The sequence below is a fragment of the Chrysemys picta genome, chromosome 1, assembly GCF_011386835.1.
Source record: "Chrysemys picta bellii isolate R12L10 chromosome 1, ASM1138683v2, whole genome shotgun sequence".
NCBI classification, from domain to species: Eukaryota; Metazoa; Chordata; order Testudines; family Emydidae; genus Chrysemys; species Chrysemys picta.
This window is the reverse complement of record NC_088791.1, coordinates 323,246,897-323,263,247: the sequence shown is the minus strand read 5'-3', so window position 1 is coordinate 323,263,247 and position 16,351 is coordinate 323,246,897. Positions and strand designations below refer to the sequence as shown.

General features: G+C 43.4%; 1 protein-coding gene across 4 annotated transcripts in view; it reads left to right on the top strand.

Moving 5' to 3' along the window:
• ARHGAP42 (Rho GTPase activating protein 42) overlaps nucleotides 1-16,351 on the top strand; it is a 276,290-nt gene that overhangs the window by 93,012 nt on the left and 166,927 nt on the right. For all 4 annotated transcript variants that reach the window (XM_008178638.4, XM_042854667.2, XM_042854683.2 and 1 more), the window contains exon 3: nucleotides 10,742-10,803. In XM_008178638.4, coding sequence (XP_008176860.1) covers nucleotides 10,742-10,803 — 62 coding nt within the window. The remainder of the gene's footprint in view (nucleotides 1-10,741; nucleotides 10,804-16,351) is intronic.

The window sequence follows — 16,351 nt, the reverse complement described above, 5'->3', positions numbered from 1 at the left end:
ATTGTAATAACATTGAACTTTGACACTAGGTTAAAGTGTTTTATAGAGTATGTACAGTAGTTTAAATAGTATACATCTGGTTCCAGGAGGTGAACTCCATATACATGAATATACAACAAAGCTTCTTAAGGTCAGGTATGATTTTGATTTTTTTTAAAACATGAACCACAAAACCCATTGTGAAAGAGTAGAAGCCTAGACCACACTCTGAAAGACTACAGAAAAAATGTCACTTGGCATAAATGATGTCAAATCATTCATCAGTGTAGCTGTTGCTAACATTAGTTTGCTTCCTTACAAGGCACTTTTCAATGAAAGACTAGAGATTTAAAAAAAAAAAAGTTTGAGCTATTTCTCTGAAAAAAGAGAGAGAGATTCCAGCAAATTATTGCTGGGTTTGTGAAAACTCCAGAGAAAACAGCTGGAGACGTGTTGTGACGAAGGAAGCCACAAATAAACAGCAGGATAAATACAGAATTGTTTTTGCATGTTAAAACTTGTCTCACAGACATCTTTCCCATCATAACGTGAAGTGTTATCTCACGAGCTCTTCAAATAGTATTTACATAGAAAGTAGACTGTTAAACTATTCAAAATACGTAAACTAGTACCTTTTAACTACTTTGACTGGATATAAATAAACTGATTAAGGAACTATTTGCTCTGCTTTACTAAAAATGACCTAACAATAATGCAGTTACCTATTCTGCTAAATTAAAACCTCTGGAGATGGATTAATGAAAATAATTTAAAATATCTTAATGTAAACAAATAGAGTTCTACATTTTCTTCCTCTGTTTTACTAATATTTGTTCAGGTATAATTTCATCTTATCAGTACTATTCAGTGACCCAAGACATTTGCTATTGTAAAAATTACTTATATCCTTTTATTTTTTTGTTTACTTCAGTTCATTTGTGCCTCGTCTGATAAGGAATGTGCATTGCACATTGCAGATTTAGTAGGAAAAGGTTATGACTTGTGTGGAATTCACAGCTGCAATTTTTATTGACCCAGTCAAAGGCCTTACCTCATTCACCAGACTTTTTTTCAAAGTGAAAATCTATTTTGATGAAATATAATGGGTCTTTTTTATTAGAAACTTTAAAATAAAATTCCTCTCATTGTAAGGATTATAAATGTAACGTAAACGAATAGCCTAATTCAGCCTGTATTTCAATGGGTGCAACTCTATTGACACAGGGACCTTTTATACACCTTTCCCCCATTTCCTCTGCTATCCAAGGTCCTGTTGAAAATACAAGGAGACAGTGAGAGAGTCATTTTGATTGCCCCTTCCTGGCCAAGATAAGTTTGGTTCTCTTACCTGGCACAGATGGCAGTATGTCCTCCGGTTCCTCTTTGGCCCATTCCTCACCTGCTCTCTCAAAACGACGGACAGATCCTTCACCTCAACTTGTGGATCCTCCATCTCCAGACTTGACTACTTCTTGGTTTCAAGATTTAGAAGTGGAATGCTCTGACAAGTGAAAGATGTGTTGCTACACAGATGAAAACTGACCACTCAGCGTACTTACCAGCAGAAATGGAAGCGATTCCAAATTTGGTGTTGCTCTAGGCACATAAACCTAACATTTTTCTCCCTCCCTCTCATTTTAGACCACAAAAAGTCAAAACTCTTTATCAGCTCCCTTTAGGTACATCCCAAACTCTTTAGCAGCTCCCTTAAGGAACATCTTGCAGCTCTAATGGCTTTCCACTTTCAAGTAGACAGATACTCTGTGTTCACTCACCCACTGATACGTAGGTTCCTTAAGGGCATTGGAAATCTCTGCCTGTATGTTAGACCACCTGCTCCAATCTTAATTTAGTTCTCAGAGTATTGACTAGACCTCCCTTTGAGCCCATGGCAACTTGCTGTCTCTTATACCTGTCCATGAAGACAGCATTTTTGAGTGCCATCACCTCAGCTAGACACATAGGAGAAATAGCAGCCCTGATGACACACCCATCATTCATAGTCTTTTTTAAATACACAGTGACACTGAGGCCGTATCCCAAGTTTCTCCCTAAAGTGGCCTCTGGCTTTCATTTGAATAAACAAATCCATTTTCTGTTTTTTCCCCCCCCTCGAAACCACATTGTGACAACAGGGAGGCAATTTTAAACATGCTAAATGTCAGAAGAGTGCTGGTATTTTTCTTGGACAGATCTAAGGACTTCAGAAAGTCTCCTAAGTTCTTCCTCTCCTTAGCGGAAAGATCCAAAGGTTCTGAAATATTGGCTCAAAGATTATCCAAATGGGTCCCCATTTGCATTCATCACTCTTACCAAAGGCATAACCTGTCCCCTCTGTGTAGAATCTGTATGCACTCAGGCAATAGGGAAGCCAGAAGATTTTGCTTGTGTATGTTGAATGCCCTAGGCTCAACTGATAAAAGGTATGTATCCCTGTATATCAGAGATTCTGAAACTTTTTCATAGTCTGGACCACATTTTAAAACTGTAGTTGTGTCATGGGCCTTAATAATGTGAGGGTGGTCATTCTATGAGGTGTTTGCATACTGGGGTGAAGAGTGCCATATGGGGCCAGACGCCTGAAGTCAATGGAAAGACTTTCATTGACTTTAATGGGTTTGGATCTGGCCCTAAATGCTTAGATACATAGAGTGCTCAGTACAATGGGTTTTGCATATGATTCAATTGAAATAAATTCTGTCACTGGCAAAGTGACTCCAAAGCTAAAATAAAATAAAATAAAAATAAAGAGCAAAAGTAAGATCTTAACATGTGGTAACAGTAACTTATCATCTTGCGGTTAAAACTGACTAGTTATTTCAATGAAATAATGTGGAAACAATTTATCTTGCTGACTGAACTAGAAATTTAACTGTTTTATAAAGTACATCTTAGTTTCCTGAATATATAATAAAATTCAAACAGTGTTTCATGTCCTTAAACAAAATAGGATATTATTTAGTAATGGATAGAGAATCACTTCAACATGAAGTGCCAGGAATAAAAAGGTTCCACCCTGTCTGTTTTATAGGGAAAAAATGGTATTATGTTAACTTGTTTGGAATATAAATATGAGAATACTGACCCTCAGTATTTTGCCTGCCTGGTTATAAGGCATGTACCAACTTTTTTTTAATAATTACATGATGGATGTGGTCTGTTTGGAACAAAGAGTTTAAAGACTATTACTAGCAATTAGCTTTTTTTTTTTTTTTTTTTTTTAACGGGAAAATTTTGGGCTGTGTGAGAGGAAAAGAGAGACTGTCAAACAGCAGAAAGCAGGTGAGAGATGGTTGTTGAGCTGCAGGCACAAAGAACTGGAGAGGTAGTTGGAGATAGGTCAGGCAGGGAAGTGCAGGAGCTGAACTGCTGGAGCAGTAACAGGAGAGAAGTGGCTGGTAAAACAGTAGCAGAGAGAAGCTAATGAGGTCAGCCAAAGCAGCAGGAGGGATGGACACTGAGGATGAGCTTGAGGATTGTCCGTGTGGACAATCAGTTAGCAGCTTGGTGGGAGTTTGCAAATATTTGTTTACCGAGGTATACCAGTAAAGTGGCATATTGGAGCTAAAAGGTAAATGATTATTTCAAAACATTTGGATAGAAAGGGGGTGAGAAAAAGTAGAACTGTTTAGAGAATAGAGTTCTGTAGTCATTCCCCACACAGAGCTCCCATTGATTGACTTCAGCGATGGTGCTGTTGATTATTCAACAAGCATCGTTTTATTCACTAAGGATGATATTTTCAAAGGTGACTAGGGAATTTAACCAAGTTGTGTGTCTAAATCCCCTTGCTGGCTTCCCAAATGTCAAGTAGGACTATTTTGTGTCATTTTCTTAGCAGTCTTTAGAGCTGATCTGGAGAGTGTGCAAATGCGTGTCCCTGAGATCCCCTGATCAGTCAAAGGAAATTTTGTCTGTAGGCTTAAAGATCAGTTTTGCTTATGATTCTCAAAAATGCATTGTGGGGTTCCATGTTTCTATGTCTTATTGACTCCTCAGTTTACAAGTAAAACAATTTTTAATTGGCACTTCCGCAAACTGACCGTGGGAACTGTTGTTCTTCCTAGTTACTAAATTTATTATAAAGCACAAATACTTCCTTTCATTACACTTGCACAAAACTCTAGAAAAGATACTGCAAGGAAGAGAGACCAGGTTACTTTCATCTCTGTTTTCAGATTCTGAGAGTATTGGATTCTCGGACTTGGCCATCCTAGGACAAACCATTGGTCCATCAAGTTCACCATCATATCTTTGGAAGCAGCCAGTACTGGATGCTTCAAAGGAAGATAACCCGCCCAGCAGCAACTATTACATACCTGTCCTGACTGTGCAGTGCTATCTATGGAATTGTGGTGGCAAATCCCTAATGACCCATTATGCCCCAAGAAAATAATACAAACAAAAGAAAAGGGATTTTCTAGAAGTTTTCTCACCACTTGCTTGCAGAACCCTTGCTTTATTAACCCTGCAGCTGGTCCAGCATAATTTTCTAAAGATCTCTTCTCTGAAGGTTTGCCAACTGTTGTGTAAACAAATGTTTGGGAAGTCAATAATGCATTGCTGCTAGTAAAGTCATCTGGAAGGAGTTAAAGACAAAGATTCAATTGCTTAAAACAGAAAATAGAAATGACCTATTCTCACAGATTCCAGTCACAACATACTCATAGTGTAAAAATGTCTGTTTTCTAGCTCAGTAGTGTCACAAGTGGATGTAAATGTATCTTCTCTGATTACACTAGTCTCCTGCCAAAAAAAGTATCAATAGTTGGACGTTTTCCTAGACAGACTATTGCCCAAAGTATTGGAATGTTTCCCTTGTTGTTCTGTTTTACAGCTTAATGCTTTTCATATTTCCATTTGCCTCCAAAATAAGCTTTTGATTTTTGATAATTCTGAACAGACTTTATAATGATCTAAATAAACAGGTGGCATTTCAAGCTGCTTAACTTTCATACCACCTTCTTTTTAACTTTGTTATTACCAAGAGATTACCTGGAATTACCCAACTGTACAGTCTACATTGAAGTATCAGGGGGTAGCCGTGTTAGTCTGTATCTACAAAAACAACAAGGAGTCTGGTGGCACCTTAAAGACTAACAGATTTATTTGGGCATAAGCTTTCGTGAGTAAAAACCTCACTTCTTCAGATGCACAGAGTGAAAGTTACAGATGCAGGCATTATATACTGACACATGGAGAGCAGGGAGTTACTTCACAAGTGGAGAACCAGTGTTGACAGGGCCAATTCAATCAGGGTGGATGTAGTCCACTCCCAATAATAGATGAGGAGGTGTCAATTCCAGGAGAGGAAAAGCTGCTTCTGTAGTGAGCCAGCCACTCCCAGTCCCTATTCAAGCCCAGATTAATGGTGTTGAATTTGCAAATGAATTTCAGTTCTGCTGTTTCTCTTTGAAGTCTGTTTCTGAAGTTTTTTTGTTCAATGATAGTGACTTTTAAATCTGTAATAGAATGACCAGGGAGATTGAAGTGTTCACTTACTGGCTTATGTATGTTACCATTCCTGATGTCCGATTTGTGTCCATTTATTCTTTTGCAGAGGGACTGTCCGGTTTGGCCAATGTACATGGCAGAGGGGCATTGCTGGCACATGTTGGCATATATGACATTAGTGGATGTGCAGGTGAATGAGCCCCTGATGGTGTGGCTGATGTGGTTGGGTCCTCTGATGCTGTTGCCAGAGTAGATATGGGGACAGAGTAGGCAACGAGGTTTGCTACAGGGATAGGTTCCTGGGTTGGTGTTTCTGTGGTGTGGTGTGTAGTTGCTGGTGAGTATTTGCTTCAGGTTGGGGGGTTGTCTGTAAGCGAGGACTGGCCTGCCTCCCAAGGTCTGTGAGAGTGAGGGATCATTTTCCAGGATAGGTTGTAGATCGTGGATAATGCGCTGGAGAGGTTTTAGCTGGGGGCTGTATGTGATGGCCAGTGGTATTCTGTTATTGTCCTTGTTGGGCCTGTCCTGCAGTAGGTGATTTCTGGGTACCCGTCTTGCTCTGTCAATCTGTTTCCTCACTTCCCCAGGTGGGTATTGTAGTTTTACGAATGCTTGATAAAGATCTTGTAGGTGTTTGTCTCTGTCTGAGGGGTTGGAGCAAATTCGGTTGTATCTTAGGGCTTGGCTGTAGACAATGGATCGTGTGATGTGTCTTGGATGGAAGCTGGAGGCATGTAGGTACGTATAGTGGTCAGTAGGTTTCCGGTATAGGGTGGTGTTTATGTGACCATCAATTATTTGTACTGTAGTGTCCAGGAAGTGGATCTCTTGTGTGGACTGGTCCAGGCTGAGGTTGATGGTGGGGTGGAAATTGTTGAAGTCCAGGTGGAATTCTTCAAGAGCCTCCTTTCCGTGGGTCCATATGATGAAGATGTCATCAATATAGCGCAAGTAGAGGAGGGGCATTAGGGGACGAGAGCTGAGGAAGCGTTGTTCTAAGTCAGCCATAAAAATGTTGGCATACTGTGGGGCCATGTGAGTACCCATAGCAGTGCCACTGACTTGAAGGTATAAGTTGTCCCCAAATCTGAAGTGGTTGTGGGTGAGGACAAAGTCACAAAGCTCAGCCACCAGGCTTGCTGTGGCCTCATCAGGGATACTGTTCCTGACAGCTTGTAGTCCATCCTCATGTGGAATATTGGTGAGGAAAAAACAAACAAACAAACAATAAATCTCTTTTTTTCCCCTCCTCAGTCAAGATACTTAATTGACCTTTGGTAGTTATAAGCATGTCCTCATTTGGGTCCTATCCTGTCTTCATTGCTCATGCACAATTCCCAGTAGTGCCAGGTTGGCAGCAGAGTGTACTTCCTGATAATGACCTTTGGTTAGAAGAATGGGTAATTCTACTTTTCAGGGAATTAAATACACTTTTTTCATTGACGTATGTGTGTGTGTGTGTGTGTGTGTGTGTGTGTGTGTAGGAGGAGGTAGTTCCACCTTTCCTTGAATATACCTAGCCCTCTTGCAGTTACCTTTAAAATACACTTTCCACCCTTTCTCTCTCCTTTTGTGGCAAGGTGAATCCTTGCAAAGGACACCTACCCCAGGACAGAAACTTAAGCAGGATAATAATCTGTAAACATAAATAGATGGATCCAACCATGGACTTCTTTCAGACTTAAGTTTGAACTCTCAGTTAAAACTATGGAAGTCAATGTTTTCCATGCTCCTGTGCAATACCCGTTCTCTGCATGTTTATACAAGGAACAAAGGATTTTTCTTTTGTTTTGAGTCTTGTGGCACCTTATAGACTAACAGACGTATTGGAGCATCAGCTTTCGTGGGTGAATACTCATCTGACGAAGTGAGTATTCACCCACAAAAGCTTATGCTCCAATATGTCTGTTAGTCTATGGGTATGTCTACACTACAAAATTAGGTCGAATTTATAGAAGCCGGTTTTATAGATATTGGTTTTATACAGTCGATTGTGTGTGTCCCCACATAAAATGCTCTAAGTGCATTAAGTCGGCGAACCGCGTCCACAGTACCTAAGTGTATTAACTCAGCTAGCGTCGACTTCCGGAGCGTTGCACTGTGGGTAGCTATCCCACAGTTCCCGCAGTCTCTGCCGCCCATTGGAATTCTGGGTTGAGATCCCAATGCCTGATGATGCAAAAACAGTGTCGCGGGGGGCTCTGGGTACATGTCGTCAGGCCCCTCCCCCGCTGTCAGAGCAACGGCAGACAATCAAGTCACGCCTTTTTACCTGGGTTACCTGTGCAGACAACATACCACGGCAAGCATGGAGCCCGCTCAGCTCAGCTCAGTTCACCGTCACCATATGTCATCTGGGTGCCGGCAGACGTGGTACTGCATTGCTACACAGCAGCAGCTAATTGTCTTTTGGCAGTAGACGGTGCAGTATGACTGGTAGCCGTCATCGGCTATCTGGGTGCTGGCAGACGTGGGGCTGCATTGCTACACAGCAGCAGCTCCTTGCCTTTTGGCAGTAGATTGTGTATTACGATTGGTATCTGTCGTCGTCGTACTCCTCAGTGAGTTCAATCAGAGACACCCGGGAAAGTTCTTCAGCAGATTCCTCTAAGAAATACTGCACCAAACTTTCCACTCTGGGCATCTGATTCTTGACAATGATGGCTATCAGTCGTAGCACATCATTTTCTGCCAAGCACCCAGAAGATGCCGATGGCTATCAGTCATGCTGCACCGTCTGCTGCCAGCTTAAGATGTAAAAAATAGATGGACCAGATTTGTTCTGTATTCATTTGCTTCCCCCTCCCTCCGTGAAATCAATGGCCTGCTAACCCAGGGTTTTAAGTTCAATCTTTTGGGGGGACATTCTGTGTAACAGTTGTTTGTGTTTCTCCCTGATGCACAGCCACTTTTGTTGATTTTAATTCCCTGTACCTGTATGCCATGTCGTCAGTCGCCCCTCCCTCTGTCAATTTCGCGCCTTTTTTCAGACCAGACGCCATAGCACTGGCCGCTCAGATCACCGCGGCAATTATGAGCAGTATGAACACCACGCGCATTGTCATGGAGTATATGCAGAGCCAGGACATGCCAAAGCAAAACCAGGACCAGCCGAGGAGGCGATTGCAGCGCAACGACGAGAGTGATGAGGAAATTGACATGGCCATAGACCTCTCACAAAGTACAGGCCCCAGCAATGTGCAAATCATAGTGTTACTGGGGCAGGTTCATGCTGTGGAACGCCGATTCTGGGCCCGGGAAACAAGCACAGACTGGTGGGACTGCATCGTGTTGCAGGTGTGGGACGATTCCCAGTGGCTGCGAAACTTTCGCATGCGTAAGGGCACTTTCATGGAACTTTGTGATTTGCTTTCCCCTGCTCTGAAGCACCAGAATACCAGGATGAGAGCAGCCCTCACAGTTGAGAAGTGAGTGGCGATAGCCCTGTGGAAGCTTGCAATGCCAGACAGCTACCGGTCAGTCGGGAATCAATTTGGAGTGGGCAAATCTACTGTGGGGGCTGTTGTGATCCAAGTTGCCAGGGCAATCAAAGACCTGGTGATATCAAGGGTAGTGGCTCTGGGAAACGTGCAGGTCATAGTGGATGGCTTTGCTGCAATGGGATTCCCAAACTGTGGTGGGGCGATAGACGGAACCCATATCCCTATCTTGTCACCGGAGCACCAAGCCACCGAGTACATAAACCGCAAGGGGTACTTTTCAGTGCTGCTGCAAGCCCTGGTGGATCACAAGGGACGTTTCACTAACATCAACGTGGGATGGCCGGGAAAGGTACATGATGCTCGCGTCTTCAGGCACTCTGGTCTGTTTCAAAAGCTGGACTTTCTTCCCGGACCAGAAAATAACCGTTGGGGATGTTGAAATACCTATTGTTATCCTTGGGGATCCAGCCTACCCCTTAATGCCATGGCTCATGAAGCCGTACACAGGCAGCCTGGGCAGTAGTCAGGACCTGTTCAACTATAGGCTGAGCAAGTGCCGAATGGTGGTGGAATGTGCATTTGGACGTTTAAAAGCGCGCTGGCGCAGCTTACTGATTCGGATAGACCTCAGCGAAACCAATATCCCCATTGTTATTGCTGCTTGCTGTGCGCTCCACAATCTCTGTGAAAGTAAGGGGGAGACATTTATGGCGGGGTGGGAGGTTGAGGCAAATCGCCTGGCCGCTGATTACGTGCAGCCAGACACCAGGGCGGTTAGAAGAGTACAGCAGGGCGCGGTGCGCATCAGAGAAGCTTTGAAAACCAGTTTTGTGACTGGCCAGGCTATGGTGTGAAACTTCTGTTTGTTTCTCCTTGATGAACCCTCTGCCTCCCCCCCCTCCCCCCCGGTTCACTCTACTTCCCTGTAACCAACCACCCCACCCTCCCCTCCCCCCTTCTCATTCATGCATTCTTTCTTAATTCCTCACACAACTAGGGGGATAATTGCTAAGGTAGCCTGGGATGGGTGGGGGAGGAGGGAAGGAAAAGGACACACTGCAGTTTAAAACTTTAACACTTATTGAAGGCGAGCCTTCCGATGCTCGGGCAATCATATGGGGTGGAGTGACTGGGTGGCCGGAGGCCCCCCCACCGTGTTCTTGGGCGTCTGGGTGAGGAGGCAATGGGACTTGGGGAGGAGGGCTGTTGGTTACACAGGGGCTGTAGCGGCGGTCTCTGCTCCTGCTGCCTTTCCTGCAGCTCAACCATACGCTGGAGCATATCAGTTTGATGCTCCAGCAGCCGGAGCATCGACTCTTGCCTTCTATCTGCAAGCTGACACCACCTATCATCTTCAGCCTGCCACTTGCTCTGTTCAGCCCGCGATTCATCCCGCCACCTCTCCTCTCGTTCATATTGTGCTTTTTTGCACTCTGACATTGACTGCCTCCACACATTCTGCTGTGCTCTTTCAGCGTGGGAGGACATCTGGAGCTCCGTGAACATATCATCCCGAGTCCACCGTTTATAACCATGTTTAGAATTCTCTTTCCTGCTATGTTGTAAATAATTTTTCCTCATTTCAGGATTTTTTGTGTGTGTTTTTAAAGATTCTTCTGTTTTGTTTTGTACATATGTCTGATTCAAAATCAAGCTTTACTGGAGATAACCCCTTACAGGGCATAGAGAGAGTAGAATTCTAGCTTTTGGCATAAGAGGATACTTGGCCCTCTCCCTTGCTCTTGCCTTTACCTTATCCCTTCCTCTCCCACTTTGTAGATCTACTTGTGAAAAGGTATCATTACTCCATTCAAATTAACAGAATTGCCTGATATTAATATTAATTTGATCTTTCTTTTTCATAGCCCAGTCACTGAAAGAGTTTGCCCGGTTACTGATTGCTGTAGAAGAGGAGAGAAGACGACTTGTAAGTCTAATATAGTATACTTTTATTTTATTTTTGAAAATACCAAAATTTGTTCATGCATCCTGAGAAAACATTCTGAGCTCCTCTGTACTTGTAAAATATATCCTATACACGATGTATTTGCAGCCACGTTAATGAAACATTTTGCTTAAAATATTAGTTTAATGTGGTTTGGTAAGGGGTAAAATACTCCAGTAGTGCAGCTGTTAAATTTGGTGTAATTTTGCTGCTTAGGCTGCCAAGATCAGGAAATTAGCCAGTCTTGAGCCTCACTGTGTTGAAAGAGGCCCAGTAAAGTGCTTCATTACAAACATCAATGAAGTAAGGTTATTACTTTAAAAATACTTTCTTTGCTATGATGATAACACAGCCCATCCAAAATGGATATTGAAAGCAACAACAGCAGAGTAGAAGGGAATAAATAGAAGTTTGAAATGGGCCACCCTCATTACCACTACAAAAGTGATTTTTCCTCCCTTGGTATTCTACTGTTAATTGAATTGTCTCGTTAGGCTGACCCCCAACTTGGTAAGGCAACTCTCGTCTTTTCATGTGCTATGTATATATACACCTCTACCCCGATATAACGCAACCCAATATAACATGAATTCGGATATAACACAGTAAAGCAGCGCTCCAGGAGGGTGGGGCTGCGCGCTCTGGCGGATCAAAGCAAGTTCAATATAACGCGGTTTCACCTATAACACGGTAAGATTTTTTGGCTCCCGAGGACAATGTTATATTGGAGTAGAGGTGTACCTGCTACTATATTTTCCACTCCATGCATCTGATGAAATGGGTTTTAGCCCATGAAAGCTTATGCCCAAATACATTTGTCTGGTTCCAAATAGAGGTGTTTGGTTGACTGGTCAGTTTGTAACTCTGATGTTCGTAACTCTGAGGTTCTACTGTAATTCATTTTTTTTCAAAGAAAAGCAGTGTACATAAACACTAACTCACAAATCATTTAAGATTCCATTGTTGTTCTAATATAAACTTTTAATTTTTTTTAAATGATGGAAACATAGTTAAATTATTTTGTTTTAATGAAGTGTATATTTTCTTGGCGTGATGGTTTCTATTGTATTCCACTGAGGCTTTATGCATGCACACCATGCATCCAGAGCTGGAGAATTTAAAAGTAGTGTCCATTGGACCGCGTATGTGCCCTGGTTTGCCTCAAGGTTTCATCCGAGGTGATAAAGGGCAGGGCGGACCAACCATGTTTCCAGTTCATAGACTCATAGAAGAATAGAGTTGGAAGAGACCTCAGGAGGTCATATAGTCCACCCCCCTGCTCAAAGCAGGACCAACCCCAACTAAATCATCCCAGACAGGGCTTTGTCAAGTAAGGCCTTAAAAACCTCTAAGGTTTTTCCTTCTCACGGCTGCATGGGCCATGTTGGAACTTTCTGTGTCCTCGTCTCTGATGCAGCTTTAAAAACATTGCTGTACTTAGTTTTAGAATTTTACAATTTATAGTGTTTTTAGCTATTTTTAATTTTTTTTTGTAGTTTTAGTGATTAGGATAGATACTGGAGATACTGGACTATGCCTAAGACCCCAGGTTTTAAAATCTGTACCTCCTGCCTGTGTTCCTTCTTGGTCAGTGACAAACATCAATGCTGCCTTTACTTCTTGGGAGAAGCCCACAATGCATCCAGGTGTAGATCTGCCTGTCCTTCCCCAGCCATACCCAAGAAGGGTGGGCTGTCCACCTCCGAAAGCACCTTATGGAAGTCCTCATGAGGCCTCACTCAGACCCACGCCAGGGGACTCCCTGTGTACATTGGCCCGAAACAGCCAGGAGTGCACCTGTGGCTACTGAGTCCAGATCTGGCACTGGTGGTACCACCACTAAGGACCCTGTGCTGGGACCTAGTCAAGAGGTAAGGAAGCATGTCCATAAACATGGCATTAAGTCTTCCTCAAAACCAAAGAAAGGGGATGCTCCTTCCACGAATTTGAATCACGGACAGGGAGTGCACTTTTATACACCTAAACATGAGACGAATTCCCACAATCAAGGGAATCAGGCAGTCCTGGGTACCGAACCACAGGTACTGTTGACTTTGATTCCTGAGGTTCCTGGTGGGCTTGGAACCCATTTCCAATACAGGGTTCTTCCCTTTGGACTAACCACTGCTCCCAGAGTCTTCACCAAGGTTTTCTCCGACATGGCGATCTTCATCAGGCATCATGGGGTCCTCATATTCCCCTATCTAGATTAGTGATTCCTGGCTGCACGATCCAGACACGAAGCCCAAGTTTCAACCTCCACGCTGCTTAGCATTCTTTCATACCTTGGAGCCAGTATCAACATAGAAAAATCAACCTTGGACCTCACATAATCCCTCGACTTTATAGGGGCCACCATCAACTTGGTCACAGCACAGACCTACCTACCAAGCAACAGGATCCAGACACTGCAAAAACTCATAACTCGCATTGTCAACAATCCTTATGTCTCTGCCAGGACTTGCCTGTCTCTCCTCGGCCACATGGATTTGTGTACATATGTCGTTGCCTTTACTCAACTCAACCTTCGCTGCCTCCCGATGTGGCTCCAGACCATGTATGCGCCCAAATATCACACCGTGGATTTGCTGCTGACAGTTCCCCACAGGGTGCTCTCTCTAGGGGTGGACAGACCCACGTCATGTCTGTGTATGGGTTCTCTTACTCCCTCCTCCCCAGACAGGACGATCATCATGGACACATCCTTTGTTAGTTGGGGAGCACACATGGATGATCATATGATACAGGAAACATAGACTCCTTGGGAATGCAGGATGCACATCAACATTGTGGAACTCTGGACTGTAAGGAAAGCATGTCAAGCCTTTCTCCCATTCATCTGTTCCCATCATGTTCTTATCATGTCAGACAAACCACCACTGTTTTCTACATCAACAGAGGAGGTCGGAGGGGGATACGAGGTTGACTGCTCTGTTTGCAGAAGCAATCAACCTCTGGAATTAGTGTGTCACCCACCAGGTCCTCTTGTCTGCAGCCTATCTCTCAGGAACACAGGACCTGATTGCGGACTCTCTCAGCAGGCAGTTTGTGATCAACCACGAGTGTGAACTCCATGAATCCGAAGTTCAGGACATCTTTAGCTGATGCGGGATGCTGAACAGAGACCTCTTCACCTCCCACATAAGCACCAAATACAACCTCCAGGAGAGGTCTTGGTCACCACTCTCAAGGCAACATTTTCATACTCTCCTGATCAGATCAGCTCAACTATGCCTTCCCTCCCCTTCGGCTCCTACCCTGAGTACTCCACAAGATCAGATGTGACAGAGCAACAGTCCAGACAGTTCTGGTTTACCAACCTCCTTCATATGTCCACCTGACCACCATTTCCCATCCCCATCTTCCCTGATATCCTGACAGAACAGTGGCGAGATCAGACATCCCACTCCACAGGTGCTCCATCTTAGAGCATGGTATTTGAATGGACAACTTTTCTAGAATGGGTCTGTTCCTTAGATGTCCAAAACATTCTCTGCAGAAGCAAGGAGTCCACTAGGCACTGTTACCAGGCCAAGTGGAAATGCTTCGCCTCAAGGCCCAACAAAAGGGACTTTCCCCAGAATCCGTGGGGATCCCCCTCTTCCTGGACTACCTCCTGTCCTTGAAGTCATTGGGTCTCATCCTCCACTCTCTAAAAGTCCACCCAATGGTGTTTAGCACCTTTTACCCACCCATGGAAAGGCGGTCTGTCTTTACACACCCACTAACTGTTAGGTTTTGGAAGAACCTTCTTACCCGTCTAACCCATCGCTCCCCAGTGAGACCGTAACCTAATTCTGCCCATACTAACAAAATCACCTTTCAGCCCACTGGCATCATGCTCTATGTCCCTCCTTTCCATAAAAGTCACATTCCTAGTTGCTATCACTTCTGCAAGAAGGGTTGATGAACTCTGAGCCATTATGGCAGACCCCCCCCCGCTTCACAATTTTCCATAAAGATAGCATCTCACTGTGTCTGCATCTCAAATTTCTGCCAAAAGTCATCTCCTTGTTTCACATTAATCCATCCATTCACTTCCCTGTATTCTTCACAAAGCCACGAGCATCCACAGAGGAATGATGACTCTATTCCCTAGACATCCAATGGGCTTGGCCTTCTCCCTGTACAGAACAAGACCCGTCAGGAAGTCCCCCAGACTCTTTGTTGCAGTAGCAGAAAGACTCAAGGGTCAGTCAGTCTCCACCCAGAGAATCTCCAAGTGGATTTTGGGTTGCATTACACTGTGCTATCAACTATCTTGCCTTCCTCCACCTACTGGGATGCAGGCTTATTACCTACGAGAACCCAGGTTTCAACCACGACCTCCCTCCACAATGTGTTCCTCTGGGACATATGTAGAGCGGCCCCGTGGAGTTCAATGCATGCCTTTGCTATGCACTACACCTTAGTACAGGACTCCGCGGCAAATTCCTTCTTCAGCATGGCAGTCCTCCACTCAACCATTACATTTTCTTCATCACACCCTGCTCCAACTTAGGTACTGCTTGTTAATCACCCTCAGTGGAATACAGTAGGGACCATCACTTGAAGAAGAATAGGTTAATTATCTGTTACAGGAGGTTCTTTGATATGTGTGGTCCCTATCTGTATTCCACTTCTTGTCCTCCTTCCCCCTGTTACGGGTCTGTTGGTTTTGCGGTGGAGAAGGAACTGGAGGTGCGATTGGTCCGTCCTGCTTTTATCACCTTGGATGAAACCATGAGGCAAACCAGAGTGAATGCGCAGACCAGCAGACACTAATTTCAAATTCTTTGACTCTGGATGCATTGTGCGCATGCATAAACACTCAGTGGGCTACAGTTAGGGACCACCCATCTCAAAGAACTTCCAGTTACAGGTAAGTAACCTCCGCTTCCAAAATACTATCCAGTGGTACAGTTTGACTCTGCATGACATCCTATATTTTCTAGGGCTGTCAAATGATTAAAAAAATGAATCGTGATTAAGCACATTATTAAAAAAAATAATCACGATTAATCACGCAATTAATCGCACTGTTAAACAATAATAGAATACCATTTATTTAAATATTTTTGAATGTTTTCTACATTTTCAAATATATTGATTTCAGTTACAACACAGAATACAAACTTTACAGTGCTCACTTTATATTTTTGATTACAAATATTTGCACTGTAAAAAACAAAAGAAATAATATTTTTCAATTCACCTAATACAAGTACTGTAGTGCAGTCTCTTTATCATGAAAGTTGAACTTACAAATGTAGAATTATGTACAAAAAATAAGTTCATTCAAAAATAAAACAATGTAAAACTTTAGAACCTACAAGTCACTAATTAATTAATGGAGATATCCCATCTCCTAGAACTGGAAGGGACCTTGAAAGGTCATCGAGTCCAGCCCCCTGCCTTCACTAGCAGGACCAAGTACTCCACTCAGTCCAACTTCAGCCAATCGCTCAGACAAACAAGTTTGGTTACAATTTGCAGCAGATAATGCTGCCCACGTCTTCTTTACAATGTTACCTGAAAGTGAGAACAGGTG